The 19,032-nt window shown below is 36.0% G+C and overlaps 1 protein-coding gene across 1 annotated transcript in view; it reads right to left on the bottom strand.

The window, feature by feature from the left end:
• LOC139723420 (uncharacterized) overlaps positions 1-18,590 on the bottom strand; it is an 83,426-nt gene extending 64,836 nt beyond the window's left edge. Inside the window, exons 1-9 of the mRNA XM_071634666.1 lie at positions 18,470-18,590; positions 16,263-16,465; positions 13,653-13,797; positions 12,613-12,769; positions 11,686-11,751; positions 8,128-8,277; positions 4,137-4,214; positions 3,285-3,419; positions 2,587-2,736 (exon numbers count right to left, since the gene is read on the bottom strand). Of these exons, the coding sequence (XP_071490767.1) occupies positions 2,587-2,736; positions 3,285-3,419; positions 4,137-4,214; positions 8,128-8,277; positions 11,686-11,751; positions 12,613-12,769; positions 13,653-13,797; positions 16,263-16,465; positions 18,470-18,590 (1,205 nt within the window). The remainder of the gene's footprint in view (positions 1-2,586; positions 2,737-3,284; positions 3,420-4,136; positions 4,215-8,127; positions 8,278-11,685; positions 11,752-12,612; positions 12,770-13,652; positions 13,798-16,262; positions 16,466-18,469) is intronic.
• Positions 18,591-19,032: the final 442 nt, after the last annotated feature.

Below are 19,032 nucleotides of genomic sequence, written 5' to 3'. Positions count from 1 at the left end.
AGCGATTCTAATAAAGTGTGGGACCCACACTTTATTACGATCGCTTTGTTTTACTTTGTTTTTTGATGTTTCAGTCATTCCAAACCCGATCTTCGTCAAATAAACTTTGAATTCCTCTTAAAATGGTATGTTCTGTACTATATCATATGTGTTTTCTTGGTATCTCGCAAAAAGTTAAAAACCCAATTTTCATCTCCACCAAAACTGTACTATCCCTTTAAAGTCTGTTCTTTCAGAATATGGTCTTAACTAAAAATTCATGTCTGGCGACTTTTTGTTTGTTTTGAGGTGCAGGGTCACATATGCAATCTCATGTCCAGGACTTGAATCATTATTGAGAATACCAAACATTAAACACACAAGGCTGGTGCAGCCGTGGGGGTCGTGGGGGCCCGGGCCCCCACACTTTTTGTGCACTATACAAAGGAATACATAAGGTGTCATCACTTTGGGCCCCCACACTTTTTGTAACCGGAAGTATCGTGAAGTTTTTTTGTTTTTTTTTTTGTTTTTTTTTTTTTGTTTTTTTTTTTTTTCTTGTTAGCTCATGAAACCCGGAAGTGGGCCCCCACACTTTTGAAAACGCTGCGCGGGCCCTGACACAGACATAGAATCCTTACTATTGTATTAAATATATAGGTAAGACTTGTTGAGTGTTTGAAATGGAGGGGGCAGCTGATCAACTTGATAAGCTAGCATACTGCAGTCCCCCTCAAAATAAATATTACGAAAACGCATAGGTAAGGGAAGGAGATGACAAATTAATGAAAACATTGCGAACAAAGTAAATACAAGATCTCAGCATGGCAGAAGATGATCGGACCAGTCAGATTCGCGCAAGAGCCGATTTGTGTTTGAATGCAGAAAATTCATTTATGGTATATCAACTACATGCAATAGCTGTTTTCCAGGGCATTCCGGAACGCATAGATTCAACGGGCCGAATGCATAAAACAAGCAATTGCTTGTAAGCAACTGCTTCAAGCAAAAGCACAAGCTCGTCTAGCAAAAGGTCTAGTTCAAGCAATTGCTTAAATCCATAATTATATGCATAACCTTTTGCTTGTGCCCATACCTTTTGCTTGTCCCGCACAAGCAATTGCTTGCGTTTTCAACAAAAGGGACGTCACGCCTGTGCGAACACGAGAACAAAGGAGTGTGGCAGCATGTATTTGAAAGGGCGTGTGTGTGCGGAAACGTTTCCTGACATGATAGCAGAAGAGCTATGAAATGACACTCATAAATGCACGCACAGACGCACACACACAGCTATACACACACATGTATCGCTGGCTGATTCCCACCACTGCTTACAGTATTTCGGATCTTCCAGATCGCACGTGGAGAGAGGTCTCCTTGCTCTCCACCGAAGTCAGACGTCCTACCTGTTTTTTATCACGTTTTGGGTGCTAACCACTGGACATTCCCGTTGTTGAAATGAAAAAGTTTCTTACTCTACTTAATTTCTTGAAGATTTATACCACTCATTCACAAGTGTGGTCTTTCTTTCATAGATTTATGTAAATGATACTTAAAATGGAACGTCCCAGTTAAGCAAAAGCTCAAGCTCATTTTACAGAGCTTGGAAAATCGTAAGCGATTGCTAGCAAGAACTAGCAAAAGGTATGTTTTATGCATAAGTTTTTAAGCAAATGCTTGGTCTAAGCAATTGCTTGCGGGCATCAAGCAATTGCTCGTGCTTGCTAGCAAAAGCTTCTGCTCGCAAGCAATTGCTTGTTTTTTGTTTTTTGTTTTTTGTTTTTTTTGCATACGGATTCGAGTAAAAGGCTAGCACAAGCAATTGCTAGCGTTTATGCATCCGGCCCACTGTGACAGCTTAGAGAGTGACAGAAACTTGTTTTGTAAAAGTTGTGCGTGACAAGGGTGAAAACACACGACACGTGACCATAATATAAGTAACTGAACTCTGTGCATTGGAAGTGGTTTGTTTAACCTGCACTCTGCAGCTGGTGGTGAAATAGGTAAGGAAAGACGACAAGAAGAAGGAATCGAAATTGGAAGGGTTGAGATTAATGAGGAAGCGGTATTGTCATTTTAAAGCACCGATGTCTTCCGTCAGTATGTACAACGCTAGGTAGTTCCATGTGTTGGTTTCTAACAGCATACAAAGTGTAACTGAACCAAACTGTAATCAATGTGGGAGCCTGTCATCCTCCCTGATTATAAAACAAATACTCCATTTTGTTTCAGGTCCGGTCCCGCAGAGAGAAAACCACTAATCCTTAAACTGAAGTAAGCCCACTCTGGAGGTTTCAGCTCACCTTTCTTCCCGGGCTAACGCCAGTCTAAAACCTGACCTCAATTGCCCAACGTTCATCAATGCGTTTCCTTTTCGGTGTTTACGCTGATGGACAGACTCATTGTTTTGCACTCAACACTGCTTGTGGGAATGATAGTGATAAAATAATTAGGCCTACTTACAAATTCAGAGATGAATTTTGGTTGTCTCGCTTCAGAAGCTGGCTAAGACTGTGAGCATTATAAAACGGGGTTAAAACGACACAACAAACAAAACTGCACACAAAAACTTAAAAACCTGCTGCGAGTGTGCGTTACCGCACTTACATGTATTCAAGCACAGGCAGACAACCAAAGACATAGCCTTCCATAAGGGAGTCGGTGAGTAAGTTGGAGGCCATGTAAAGGCTTTCCAGTGACGTCATCTCACAGAAGGTCCAGTTCTGAAGTGACGTAATCACATTGTTCTCAAGATGCCTGTCAAAGCAAGTGAACAAACGTTTTTTATTACACCATAAAGAAGAACAAGATAAAGAAAAGAGAGAAAGAGAGAGTAATGACGGCTACAATTTGAGGAAATTGTGTTTGTTTTTATTCACATTGAGAAATGAAACGGTCCTCCAAGACTATTACCAATGAAGTTATATCTTGTGACAAGACAAGACAAACAAGCAAACAAACGAACATTAGCATACATCTCCGTCTTGTTATCTAATATGAAATGACCTCCAAAAATGACCGCACTCCAACTTGTTTTATACGTTTTATCATTTGACAAACTTCAAACGCACTCAACGTAATGTCAGTAAAATTGGAAACTATACATCTTCACACAATATCCACTTTCGTTTCGGATCAACTTGAATAGATTTTAATTTATCTCAAAGTTTGGGTACGAAAAAAAAGACTTCCATTTCCGTGTTTGTTTGTTGTTGTTGTTTTTAAGTTGTCATGCATTTGTTCTTTGATATTTAGATTCATGAATTATCATTCGGCACATTTCGATTTTGTTCCTTTTCACTTACAGCTCGGTGGTACTATTGAGCCCTCGAAAGGGTCTGGCAATTTGCAGTTTGGCGTCGTAGATTGCGTCACTCTGACCTGTGTACTGGTTTCTGCTAATCTCAGTTGCGTTCCATATGAAGTTGTCGTCCAGGTGTCTAAATAAACAGAAAAGAAAAAAAATGTGAAATTTACGTTTTTGATGTTTTTTTCTTGTTGTTTTTTGTTTTGGGTGTTTTTTGGTGTTGTTTATTTTTGGGGGTGCTTTTCTTGTTGTTGTTGTTTTTGTTTGTTTTTGGTCACGAACTACAATTCTGCACATTTGGATCATATCACGCTTCAACTTGACTTTCTCGAGTGCTGGCAAACAACAAAATGCATTATACTTTTTTTAACACAGCATAATGATTTGAAGAAGAAACGATATATACAGGCCGACACAACTGCGTACAAAATAATACAGCATGAATCAATACGCGTACACACAGTAAATGTGGGATACAACGACTGAACAGCGAATTTGAATTGACAGTATCAGTACGAAATAGCTCGAGATGTTGACTCAACCCTTGCCTAGTCGGCTCACCTCGAAAAAGAAAATAATATGTTTTGTTACAATACAGTGTAGTGATTGTAAAAGTCATCACACTCTGATGTGTTTTCCCCATACAGTGTTCACGTAGTTATGCTCTATTTCACGACGTGAATAATTATGTTCACAATGAGTTCACACAGTGTTTAATATTGTGAGACACTGTGTTCTTTCAGCTGCCGCATGCCCTCCCCCCCCCCCCCCCCCCCCGTCCATCTCCTTGCATGTCCGCCTATGGTTGTTGTTGTTGTTGTTATTATTATTTTGTTTCAATGATACTTACAACGTTTCCAGTTTATGGAAGTCCTGCTCGTTGAAAATTCCATGGGGAATCGTTGTCAGGTTATTTTCGCTGAGATACCTGCCGGTTTTGCAAAATAGAAGTGTAAAAACCAGGAAAAGGCCTGCCTGAAACAATAAGTGCATTTACACATATAGGCTCATGGCAAATCGACGGAGTTGCCACAGAGTGTAAACAGTGGAAGAATTTGCACAAAAAAAAAAGAAAAACCACACACACACACACACACACACACACACACACACAAGGACACGAGCAAGCACATACACGTATAAATGTAATATTCCAGTCACATGGCAAATGGAGATAAAAACACTCACCGAGGATTAAAAGAAGCACTACGGCAACTCAGACGAGTTATTCGGTGAAAGTAGAGCAAAAGCTCGGTGTGTAAATTTATCGAAAGTCTGAGAATTTATCCCTCCTTTGATTTGTTTACAAAATAACCCAATTCATTCTGTTTGGTTTGGTTTTGTGTCGCCACTTTAGTTTCATCTTGATCGAATTGAACTCTCTTTAGAGTGCTTGACAAAAGCCAGAACTGTAACTTACCATAAGTATTGATATAATGTAACGACTGACTAATTATCCTGTTTGTTATATGACGATCCAAGAACATTTTTGAACTTCTGATTTGGTTGTTTGTTTGTTTGTTGCTGTGTTTGTTTTGTGGTGTTTGTTTGTTTGTTTTTGTTTTTGTTTTTGTTTTTTGTTTTTTTTTTTTTTTTGCTGTATTATATTACAAACGTGTTTTGGTCTTTGTTGTATACCTGGATCAAATCATTTTTGCAACTGGCTATGTAGAGGCATCTTGACTTTGGACTACATGGTGATCATAACATTAATCATAATCAACTTACAATGTTCTCATTTGTTGGCCAGTATTCTTAAAAGCTGCGAAGGACACGGTTGTAATTTCGTGTCCATTCTTCTGAGAGTGCAGTCGCCTTCAGCAGAATGCGAAATCAAAATAAGACATCGTTATTAATAAATGAATCAATTCTGCGCAACTACATTAGGAACAAAAAAAAAAAGAATGAGGGAAGGTATATGACATACAATGACTCAATTAAATTCAGTTATTGTATCTATAAACATGAAAGATGATATCTTTTCAATCATATGACAGTGTCTTTTGAATAAATGAACTATTCAAATGAAAATTGATTGTGATGACTATGCTTGTATTTTCATATTGTGGGAAATATTTCCCAGATTTTCGTTTTATATTGCGCTGTATCGAATTGACACACAGTAATAACTAACGGTATTCTATTTCATTTTTTTTTTAGAAGCTGCTTGCAATTGCTGTCTGTAGAGTTTGCTGAAGATACATAACTGGCAAACTACGATTCACATACAATGTAATCAGTCTCGGCAAATCCACGAAAGATTGTCGGTCGATCGTTTTCAGCTTGTTGTTGTTAAGATCTCTGTCAGGAATAAAACACAGGGTGATACGAACATTGAAATCAGTCATTTGATAAAGTGAAGCTAAGACATCGATGGAAGTAAGTTTTATTTGCATATGACACAAGAAAAAAATCTGCTGTGTACTTTGAATGTATTTTTTTTTTCGTATCCTTCGAGCATAATATTATGAAATTCTGAAGTGATAATCTTATAGAACCATGCTATGGAAATAATGTAACAGACTAGTCAAAGAAAACTAACAAAATTTGCAACTATAATTATATAATCAAATAACTGCTTTTGAAATGCAATTCAATATGTATTACTCTCAACATCTCTACAGTGATTTTAGAATCAGTAAACATTATTGTCAATACTGCCAGATAATATCAATCCTTGGCGTTTTGATATTATTTGTTATGCTTACAATTAGATTGTGAAATGACAAATCAAATGAAAGTTGAACAAACTTACAGGTGAAGGAGATTTGGCATCTTATCAATGATAAGCTGGCCCAGTTTCGCGATGTTATTTTGATGAAGTTCTCTGTTAACGCCGACATCAGAAGAAGAGTAACAACATGAATTTTAAAAAAAAATGACAATAATGATTATGAAACTAATGAATGATTTACAACGCACAAACATTCAGAATATGATCCTATCCTCCCTCCTTCATTACCATGTTTGCAGAACTAAAATTATTTCAATGTTCTCCGCATTAACCTTGTTCTTCTTAGATGCGTTGTTGCTCCGTCTGTCATTCTGTTTGTCTCCTTCCCTCACCGTCTCTGTGTCTCGTTCTCTTTATTCGCTTGTCTTTAGTTACGTGTACACTTCAAAATAATGACTTCGTTGCAAATTAACATCTTCTTCGTCTTGTATTTTTTCTTCAGTTGATTAATGTAACGATTGTATGCAGCAACAACAGCAGCAGCAAATATATATATATATATATATATATATATATATATATATATAATATTTATTAAAAAAAATCAGTGGATAGAATTCATGGTAAAAGAAAAAGGGGATAATTTTGTAAGTCAAAGATGAACGAAAATCCTCATTTTAGTTTTGTTAAAATAATTACATGTACCATGCAAACCGTTCCCTCTATACTTTCTGTTCACCTACTCTGTAATGATTAAACTTGTCTTTCTTATTTGATTGTGCGAACTTAACTGAGCCAATGAATAAGCGCAAAATGTACGTGGATGAAAGGAATGAGTGGACAATACTCACAAAATGTGAAGCTCCTTTAAAAGTCCCAAAGAATTTTGAGCGATGTACGTGATGGCGTTGTTGCTAAGATTCCTGCATGAAAATCGTGTAATTAATGAATGACGTCATGAATGCAGCAAATCAGTGAAAAGAAACACATGTCTTCTTGACAGACAGACAGACAGATCCGTTTGCTATGAAATCATTAACTACCTCACAACGTTGAAGGTACTATTTTTTAATTAAATAAGAAGAGAGGCACCTTTCAAAGCATTTCAAGTGTTTATAACTTGAAACTGAATCAAAAACTTTTTTAGACATGGATCATACACTGGAAAGCCGTGGTACCAATAAAAGGGAAACAAGATTAATGACACGATGACATATTCATGGTAAACGTTCAACAGTTGTTCAAAGGGAGAGTAAATAAAAGCGATAAAATCAGAGAGTCACATAACAACAGTACAGTTGTCTTCTTCTTCTGTCGTATGATGCGATACAATGGGGCGGGTGAGGGGTTATAGACTTATAGGTAAATGATTAAGGTGCGGAACCAGTTCAGGGCAGCGTCACTTGCTTGAGCAAGTTCTTCAATCTCGTCTGGGAACTTCCGCAGGTGGCAATCTTCCACAATGTGGGGTGTGAGATTTCAACCTTCACTTGTATGGTTCACGCTGTTCTTTACTAATGCAGTCAACCCGATGCAATACAACCGAAACAGTCAAGTAATTGTACATGAAGTGATACTACGATACCATTTCATTACAAATATTTTAATTCTCACTGCATTGCAACTGTATTTTAATGTCTTTTTTTTTTCTTGATTGGCAGGTGCAGTGTTCCTTTCTCAATAAACGCAATGTGTAATTTTCTGATATTGACTTAACCGTATCATTGTTATTATACATTGCCTCATTTTGTTATTACTGCCAGAACGACAATGGTTCATTCGCTTATAGCATGAGGCTTATCCATCCCCCAAACCTTCATTAGAGAAAAATTTGCCATATCCCTGTACATTTGTATCTTTTTATTTTCTTTTTCTCTATGTTTCGGTCATTTGTTGTACCCGTGCTCCTTATCTCAATCTTTAGCTCGATTTTAACTGGGACCTACGCTCAACAAGGTCCTTCATATTTCTTTAGCATTCATTCCAAGATTCCAACTTTCATAGATCGACCACTATATGTTTAATTTATTTGCAATATTCGATATATGTCTCCAAGCTGGATATCATGTATTTCATTTAATTTTGTTATACTTGATGTATTCTTTCATCGAGAAATATGAAAATAAATTGAAATTGAACTGAAATTGAAATTGTAGCTACGACTCACAAGTGTCGGATGTGACTCTGACTGAGATACTTGCAGGTACGTCTGGTGATCATCTGAATTGCATTCATGTCCAGTCCGAGGTAAATGAGGTTGGGAATGTTTTCGAGTGCGTCGGTTGGGATCATCTTAAATCTATTGTTGCTCAAGCTCCTTTGAATAAAGGGATGAACGAAGGGAAGTTAATGCTACAAGATAATCAGCTAGGTCCTGGTATAGAGGTGCAGGAGATAATTCGTTTCTCTCCCTCTCTCTCTCTCCCTGTCGATCAATATTTATATGTTACTGTGCATCATAAATCCGGCAAAAGTCCCCATGCGAATTCGTATGAATGAATAATATACGACCCTACGTAAGCTACATCCTTTAACATTACTCTACATCCTCCATTGGACTGGTACAAGTTTTTATAACCCACTGGCACAAATTAAATAAGAAAAAGGCAGGAACTCTCCTTGAATATGCTTTTAAAGTAACTCACTAATTTCGAAAATATTAAATGCATGATAATTCTAGTAAAGTATATTGACACAATCCAAAATGGCTGGATGGACATTAAAAAAGACGTTATGAATACAGACAGAAAGCAAACTAAATAATGAATAATCAAATGTTACAGGATCAACAGCGTCTATATCTATTCGCTCAGAGAGACGTGTCACACATAAATGCTAAGCCAGCGAAATTCAAGTAAAAGGTTTCTGGCTGCAAGTACATGATATTTTAGGTACACTTATTGAAAGTTGGCAACGTGTCACGAAAGTGAAAAATAAAGGCCAAAGCAGTACAAGAAGAAGACCAATTTTCATACAGGAGTTGAATTCGTGTGTCGAAAAAGAATTTTCTTGGGAGCGCTGCCATGTGGTTTGTGTTGAGGTTTCTGTAAATACAAAAAATGAAGATAAAAGTTTGTCATAATTGCCCATGCACATTGCATTATTCATTGAAAATAACAGGCTTTCAAGGTTACAAAATAAGCAAATACAACGAAGTGCTAAAACTCCCATATCAATCTGAACAACGAACTCATCGCATTGTAACTTCATTATAACATTTTACAGGTAGCAGGATCGTAGATTGTACCATGATTGTCCATGGTTTTTTCATGGCTACTACTAAAAAAACTGATCAATTCAGTATTTATTAACGTTGATGTAGGGCAAGTTGTCAATCAGTTGTAATGAAAACATCTCGACGGAAGAATTGCACGAGTTATGGTGTTTCTTTACATAATGATAAAGAATCTTGGAATTCTGCATCCTGAAACTGTTTTCTATTTTATCTTATTCCATTATACCTTACATTTTACGTTTCCCTTGGGAGGGAAGTAAGGGGCGGGGGAGGGGGACAGGTAACAGTAGTGTAGCGTATGATGTTTCTTGATATACGATATAGAATCTTGGAATTCTGCATTGTGAAACTGTAAAGTATATTGCCTTTTTTTTCATACTGATGCCTGTGAATCAGAAGCTATATCATACCGTGCAATCAGGACTATCGTGTTCTACTTTAATAAGGGTACTTACAATTTAGTCAAATTCGCAGGAAATATTGGTACCGGGTCAGTAGAAGCGTACGAAATTGAATTGCTTGAAAAATCCCTACACACAAACATGAAAAAGAGAAAAAAAAAGGTTTAATCAAAACGGACGTATACCTGAAAAGAATAAAGTGCTGAGTGAGGGAAATTGATTCTCATTCAATATTGAGATTATACTTATAGTAGCTCAGGTTCAGAAAGTAGCAAAACACAGTCAAAGCATGAGGTGTGTAAATGCTTTAATAATCAAAATCGGCACTTTCATAAAGAATCTTAAGTGTACACATTTTGATAGAGAAACAGGAAAAGTGACTTCATTATGACAGGAAATAAAGCACTCTAAATGCTTCATTTTGAGAACAAGACCAATAACAAAAGCAAAGAAGCAAACTATCAAACAAGTTTTAAAAATAATAATAACAACAACAGCTGACAAAGCGACAAGACAACAACTCATATTTCGCTTATGATAGTCCTTTATAAAAAAGCAGGCATGAAAAGTTTGTCTTCTTCGCACAGTGGTATAAAACCGATTTGTAAACCCACTTGTTCCTTGGTAAGACATTGTGTTATGAGCTTTCTCTCAGAATGATTAACAAATTTCCTCTGTGTCTCATGTTTCTTACGCCCGACTCATAAGAAGCTCAACAAATTCAGTATCAAGTTTGTTTTGCATAAAACGTCATCCTTTAATTTTAAATACTTTAAAAGCACTTATATGTATATTCTGCCAACATGTTTAGAGAAATATACAAGGAGGTAGAAATGGTAATACTCACGCTTCTTCTAAATTGCCGCAATTGGACAGGTCAGGAATTGTCGTAATGCTAGTGTTGTGAATCGTTCTGGAATATCACAAAACGAGAGAGGTTTTACATACATTCCGGAACTTCATCAATATTTTGAGTTTATCACAACCCATAAGAACTGAGAGAGGAAAACAAAGTATGGAAATTGCACTTACAATTTATTTAGTGATGTAGTTCTCAGAAATGTGTCGGCAGCAATTGTGTCCAAGGACGATGTATAGATGGAACTACCAGAGAAAGAGAGGAAATATTAAAGCATACCAATGCTTAGTGAATTAGTCAATATAAGATAGGAGAAAGTTCTTTAGAATTGATTGCAAGATTTAAAAAACACCTTGTTTGCTGTGTATTGTTTTTGAAATTCATCCAGCGCACTGTACAAAATTATCGAGAACACGTCACACACAGAAAACACCACCACCACCAACAACAACAACAACAGACACAACAACTCAGTCTTTGAAGACCTAGTTCATGTTGGTCACATACATTTTCAAATTTTTCGAAATATTCAATCATAGGTGCTGTCGATTTTGACATACTAAACTTCCGGGATTGCTGTATGTCCAATTTTCTATCCTGTTTTATCTAGAGTATAAACGTATATGCCTCAATGTTTACAATATTCCGGAAATCTTACATACTAGGCCCATTTTGTAAGCAAACTTTTCGCACAAGCAGTACACGCACGCACACACACAAACAACGTACATTATCTATAATGTGGGCCTATGTTGATACACATGTTATAGAGGAGAACATCAAATCTAACATTGAAATAACTTGTATATCAGAACACAAAATGTAGGGCGTACTGTATTCAAAATTAATCAGAGAATTCCCATGTCTCGTATCTCGTGACTCCACTTGAAGAGTTTGTTCGCAAAAAGCGATAAGTCCATTTTTGAAGATTTTGAAGTATGGTCTCTGTCATAAAGTACAAAATAATACCTTTTCAATGATATATTGGTCACTACATATAAAGGTACATTTTTGAAGTTATGGTCAAAAGAAGCAAAATTTTTCTTATTATTCTCTTTATTTTTGTTGACCTTTGATCGCAAATATCTCCATTTGGCAAATATGGACTTTTCGGTTTTTGCGAACAAACTCTTCACTTATACCTTCTCACTGCAAGATGCTGACATTATGTTTTCTGAATTGGGTCTACTCGACAGTTTGTTTGTTTTTTTTTTATTCATAACCACTTACAGTTCAGTAGTCTTGTTCGAAATCATGGCATCTGTTAACTGTTGGAAGTTGTGTCCAACAATTTCTCTGTCATAGAAAAAAATATATGGTGCAAGTGTGTTGCAATCAGCTTCACACACACACACACACACCGTCACAATATAGAATCAGTATACCTACAGAAACCTTCTTTTTTCATAGAGACAACCAAAATAATACACAAAATTAAAACATTAACGGGAGACTATACTTTACAATACGTAAATTATGAGTATTGCTTTGGTTGTTCCAAGTGTTGTTGGTTTTTTTTTGGAAGAAAAAAAACAAGACTTGTTGAATATCATACAAATAAGGAAGAAAAATCGATATGCAACTGCAGCTAAGAATCTGTAAAGAGAAAGTAAAACATAAAGTCTTAAAAATGTGAGCTGAGAGGAGTGGCTACATTCGGCTGCTGTAAAGGATGTGTACCTAAATCGCTGTGTTGAACGAGTAGCGTTTTATTTTGAAACTTTGAGAATGATGCAAAGAGCAAAAATAAGGAAAATCCATATTCAATTCAATTCAATTCAATTCAATCAATCAAATTTTATTTTCACTTTTTCTTTCCAACAGAATGTACAAGAAACAATATTTATGATCAAACAGTCAAACATGGGGTTACAGTTCCATGGACCTAAATAAATAAAATTTACCCGGTATGCTGGTTAAATTAATGATTTTATGAAGTCTTATTATTATGAAGTGTATAAACGATTAGAACAGATATTTCCATCTTATCTCAACAGAACGAATGAAGGGATGCATCGAAGATTGTGCATATGAAGACATAGATAATTTCTACTACGTTGCATTGGATGAGAATAATATAGGAAACTAACGAATTGATGAAAACAATTAATGAAAAATGAATAATGATAATCAGTCGCATTTTCAAGAGGCACTTACACACTTGTCCCAGAGCAACGAATGCCTGCTACGCCGTTACATGAACACCCACTGCAAAGCTTGCCGGAGTATCTATCGTTGTCTAGCAAGTAACCACCCTCTTGCGGCCGATCGGGCTGATGCGACCAGAAACCTGGCCAGTGCTCAGGAGTAGTCGCTATTAGCACACAAAAAACAACACACAAACAAAACAAAACAAGCAAACAAACAAACACACCAAAACAGAACAAAAAATAATTAAATAGTAATAATAACAATACGTGAAATGAAATAGTCAATAGCACTGATACTTATCATGATAAGAAATGATTTCATTAAAACAAATAAATGACAAACAGTAAACAACACGAATTTATAATAAACAAACAACGTGGAATGTCACATTGCGTTCCATGAGACACGGGGGCCTTCAAACGTGTTTCTTTAGATCGCTAGATATGGGTTTTATACAGGCAAGTGATCAATATCTATTCATGTGTTCACAAAATAGCATAAAGTTATCCTAACCCATAGGTCTAAAGCACAGATATGATATGGGTTAAAATAAAAAAGAAAAATGCGTTATGAAAAAGATATCCTGAACTGGTAAAGTATGGAATGAACACATTATTTATTCTTTATTTACGCTATGTGAGCATGGAAAATATATGGCCTGCCTGCCGCTACAGGCGTTAGGGCGCCGAAGACAAAACAGTCGTATTATAAGATGGAAACAGTATCCTTTGCCATTAATATTACGATGACTGATGAGTTAAAGGTGAAAAATACACTTATTCATAGCAAAAATCTATTCCATTCCAATATTCCATTCCAAATTTGCACACACTCGCACACACACACATACACACACACACACACACGCATACACACAGACAGACAGACAGACAGATAGACACACACACATACACATGCACACACGACAAGATTGCACCACACACCATTCACGATCAAAAATATAGACAGCGCACAAAACATACGCACATAAAGATGCAGAGAATAAGTAAGAAAAAAAAATAGCTATCTTGTCCTTCTTTACTTACTAACGACCTTCATTCCAATGATTTCCACCCTCATACTGATCCAGGAATACCAGGCTGTTGGGTAAAATCGAACGTAACGAGTCCGGCTTGGCTGCCAGAGTTTGTTGGTGACAATCGTCGTCTGGTCCGAATTGGCCTCAAATGTCTAGAGGTATTGTTTAGAAACGTCCCAGATATAGATCAGACAGAAAGAGTGAAACAAACAAGCAGAGAAGGGGGGAGATGGGGAGGGGGGGGGGGGGGGTAAAGGCGTGAAAAGATTAATGTCTACGTGGACATACCATGCCTAAAACATCGATTGATATGTAAATAAATCAATGAATATAATAATGTCATAGAAATTATACACATACATATTACACATTCATAAACTACGTATATCAGCACAGTGTACACTCTAAAAAAAAAAACCACACACAATCCGAGTCAGAACTGACCCGGAACTGGGTCCGTTGGGTCACACCCCGTTCCGGGTCATAAATGACTTGGTCATGAAGACCCCGAATGGGGTCACCCTGACCCAATTCATGATTCTGAATGGGTCATATCTGACCCCATTTCTTGTCATTTCTGACCCGGAACGGTTTGTGACCCCAACGGACCCAGTTCCGGGTCAGTTCTGACTCGGATGTTTTAAGAGTGTATGTGTCATTTCTGTGCTTGTGTGTATGTATGCGTGTGTTGGTGTGTGTGTGATGTGGTTATAAATAGTTTGATCGTAAAACATAAATAAAGATCTCTATTCTTCTCAATTTGTGCTGCTTGCGATTAAAGATGCTATAGAAAACACAGGCATTGATTAGAAAAAATAGGATGTTTTCAATTCCTCCAAGAATGTTCCTTTTTTAGGTAACAAGTTCAGTAGCCTATCTGTAGACAGATATCTTGCTCCATATGATGATGAACTTTCCTTAGCATGTTTAATAATCTTTTACCTTTTAAAAACTGTTAATTTATATAGTATATACACACACAAAATTAATTGATCATCCAAAGTTCCTGTTTATAACACCATGCCTCGTAATCAATCGAATTATCTAGTTATTGTCTAATTATGCCTCTATAATATTGCTATGAAGCTCAATAAGATGTCATACCGAATGGAATTGTACATAGTGATACAACAAACTTGTGTTATTCCCCTTGGCAAAATGACGAAAATGGTACGATAAAGTTTGTTGGTCAAAACATTGGAGCTATCCATAGTGCATGTAATGACCTAAATTAAATTTGCCTGTGTATAAAAAGATATGCTTTAAAGCTTATTTTCATAAACATCTTTTTTTTTTTTTGGGGGGGGGGGGGAATCTTTAAATTTCATGCATATTCTTTATAAAAGTGTAATATCTCCCTGAATCTCAAACTTCTTTTTTTTTTACTCGTATGTTTAACGATACTCAATATGACACTAATATATTGTATTACATCAAAAGGAAACAAATATTTTCATTGCCAAAGGTATCTGACGTCATGAACCATTTTCCCACGTTTACCTTAAATAGTCACTACTATAAAAATAAGATAATGTCTAGTTGCATTCTTAAATTATTGACAAAATTAGCATTGCAGTGTTACCTTACGTCTTTGAATACAATTATTTCTTTGAACTTAAAGGAACGATACAGTATTGGTGGAGATGAGAATTGGGCTTTTATCTTTTTGCGAGATACCAAGAAAACACTTATGATATACCGAGAGATTCGAAGTTTATTTGATGAAAATCGGGTTTGGAATAACTGAAACATGTAAAAACATAGTAAAACAAAGCGATCGTAATAAAGTGTGGGTCCCACACGTTATTAGAATCACTCTTTTTTTGTTGGATATCTCAGCCATTTCAAAACTAATTTTCATCAAATAAACGTTGAATTCCTCATAGAATTACATGCTCTTTCATATTTCATAAGAGGTTTCTCATTAACTCACCCAAAAATGTTAGAAACCTAACATTAGGTCTCAACCAAAGCAGTACGATCCCTTTAAAGGGATAGTACAGCATTGGTGGAGATGAGAATTGGGCTTTTAGCTTTTTTTTTTTTTTTTTAGATACCAAGAAAACACTTATTATATAGTACAGAGCATACCATTTTAAGAGGAATTCACAAAGTTTATTTGATAAACATCGGGTTTGGAATGACTGAAATATCCAAAAACAAATTAAAACAAAGCGATCGTGATAAAGTGTGAGTCCCACACTTTAGTAGAATCGCTCTTTTTTGATATCTCGGTCATTTCAAAACCAATTTTCATCAAATAAACGTTGAATTCCTCATAGAATTACATGCTCTTTCATATTTCATAAGAGGTTTCTGATTATCTCACCAAAAAATAATAGAAACCTGAAATTAGGTCTCAACCAAAACTATACGATCCCTTTAAGATGGTATTGAGATGCTTTTGATACTAATAACGATACTAATGAGGGTAATAATAATGATAGTAATGATAATGATAATGATAATGATAATGATAATGATAATAATAATGATAAAAATTATAACAATTATGATAATAACCTTACATAAGACGGACATTAAAAAAATAGATAGATATAGGGAGAAACAGCTGCATATACAAGAACAAGTTCAATTGATAGGACAGGGTACTTACCGTTGATTCATCACTGTTGTACACGGGCTCGAGCTCATTCTCATCGGTACCGAGGTGCAGCTGGAAGGTCGTTACCCACTGCGGGAAGTCGGACCGCCCCTGGGACTGCACGGCAAAGATCACGTGATCCGACTGGAGATCCACCTGTAGATACTGGTCGGTGTTAGATGACCACGGACTCCACGCCCCCTTGTTATATCCATCTTATGATCAGGAATAATGGAGGCAAGTTCAAGGATAAAAGAAAAAGAGAGGTCAATAGCCATTATAGCAACGCCCGATTCCCCCCCCCCCCCCCCCCCCCAAAAAAAAATAATAAAATAAAAAAATAAAAAAATAAAAAAATAAAAAAATAAAAAAAATAAAAAAAAACTCTTATCTCGCTACAACATCGTAAAATCAAAAGCAACCACAAACAATCAATATCGTTCATTTTTGCTTTCTTTGTTCTGTAATAAGCACATTTTTCTTTTCATAAATGCTGATGCTATATTGTCTCACAATGCATTTCGATCAAATTCCTGTATATTAGTTAGGCAGGTAGGCCAACATTGCTTAACATCTAGCTGGGCTGTCTAGAAAATTTACGACGAGATGCGGTTTGAAAGAATTTAGATGAATGTTTCATGCAGTTTGTTTGAAAAAAAAAGAGAGGAAAAAAAGTGTTATTTCAGTGATAATTGTGAGTGGCCTGAGGAAATGAGCTGGATTAACGAAATTTTGACATCAGAATATCAATACGTGTTATAGTGAGTATAATTACCGTTTTGGATATTTAGCCGAGCACGTGACGGTGAGTGGGTATTCGAATATAACGAGCTGGCTGATAGCTGGGAATCCATAATGCGTCCATCTTCCATGCCGAGGGGAAGGAAGTTATCCACTTTTGCATCAAAACGACAAAATACGAAAAAGTTAAAACCGCAGAATGATTCATCAAACACCCCTGACTTTTCTGATTTTCCTAACTTTTTACCTGCATTGACTTTTCACCTTAATTAAATTTATACGCGAAGTAAAGCGAAAAAATGAAAAAAAAATAAACAACACGACTTTTTTGCTTCTTAAATGAAATTTTTCATTCTTTCTTTGTCCGTTTTAAGATCATGTTATTCTACTTGTCCATAGCATCTGGGAGTCTTTCTGTTTCAATTCATGCGTAACTGCAAAAAGGATATGTAATATCAATCTATCCAATATTTCATGATGAATATATTATATGATATTACATGGTAAATACATTGCATACATTATTATGATACCATGAAATAGGTTTCTTCATCGGCGAGTCATTTCCAATGCGAACAAATACAACATCTTGCATTATTATTATCGAAACAACAATTTGAACTGCTTCAGAAACCCGTCGGAATAGAGTGTCAGCGACCTATAGTCTTATGAACCTTATTTTGTTTATAACTTTCAAGTAATATACAGTATATGTGACCGTGCACCTCAAAACAAACATAAAGTCGCACACACTGAATTTGTGTGAGGACTGAAAATAAGTGAAATGGGTCAACCTAGCCGAACTTGACTTTTTCACATTTTCTGAAAGAGCGGGTCTTCTTTTACATTATGCTAAAATTTGGTTTCATAAAACGGGCAGGAAAGTGTGTTTTTTTAGCAGTTTATCTCGAACATTTTTGGTAGATTAGTGTGATTATGTGTGTCTTTAGAATCCCTTTTTCATTTCTGAAAAACATTGTCCACACACTTCACTTTCAACTCTAATAACTTTTGAAAGGATAGTGCTAGTTGATAATCTCTTCATTGTTGTTACTCTGGTGGTTTACTTCCTGTTTTTTGTCCCATTCATCGCACAGCCAGCACGGTTTGGTAAAGATTGAGCGCTTGAATAGACACTGTACTTCAGAGCCTCTTTTCTCAGTTTACACTTTTCCTGAGTTTGTGCTTTCTTTCCAATATTTAGATAGGTTAGGAGAGTCCATTTGATTTGAGTTATACATCATTTTAAAGCTTAAAGTCTGCTCTTTCAGAATATGGTCTTAACTTAAAATTCATGTCTGGCGACTTTTTGTTTGTTTTGAGGTGCAGAGTCACATATGTACTATATGATACGTATATAATATTATATATATATATATATATATATATATATATATATATATATATATATATACATGTATAATTGAAAGTAAGCACGCAAATAAGTCAGGCTATTCACATTACACGACATATCTTACGTTCATAGCTGAATCCGTCACCGCTGTAACGTTGATACCAATAATCCTCAGCCCACCAGTCGCACAATCCTACACCGATCAAAGGAACGGCTAGGAGAATCCTTACCAAAAGATGTTCCATGTCGAATTTCCTGTAATACCATAAACCAGAAACTTTATCAAAGTGGTAAAAGAGATGATCCAACCTAGTAGGCCTACAAAGTAAATCTGTGTCTTTCAACAGACACCCTTAGTCGGGTATGGTAGCTGTGTGACAATCTTGAACTTTTTGGAATATGATTCCCTCAGTATTGAATATGACTATGAATATTGTTTATTCTTTGTAATTTCTGTTTCTTCCTGAAGCTGAAATATATTGAATCCAGTTAAGTCAATAGGTCTTTATTGCTTGTAATAGCTGACGGATAAACGTTAAATTCTAAGCTCCATTGAACAATACGCGCCTGCGACTTTGATAGATGGCACGTTCGTTATCTCTCCCACCATCTTATAATAAATGGCGCATTCCACACGTGAACGTGGCTACAAAAGCTGAAAAAAAAATCAATATTTCCAATCGATAT

The sequence above is a fragment of the Diadema antillarum genome, unplaced genomic scaffold (genome assembly GCF_040938485.1).
Source record: "Diadema antillarum isolate AM-2024a unplaced genomic scaffold, OU_Dant_1.0 scf00000189, whole genome shotgun sequence".
NCBI lineage: Eukaryota > Metazoa > Echinodermata > Echinoidea > Diadematoida > Diadematidae > Diadema > Diadema antillarum.
This window is presented reverse-complemented; position numbering and strand designations above follow the sequence as displayed.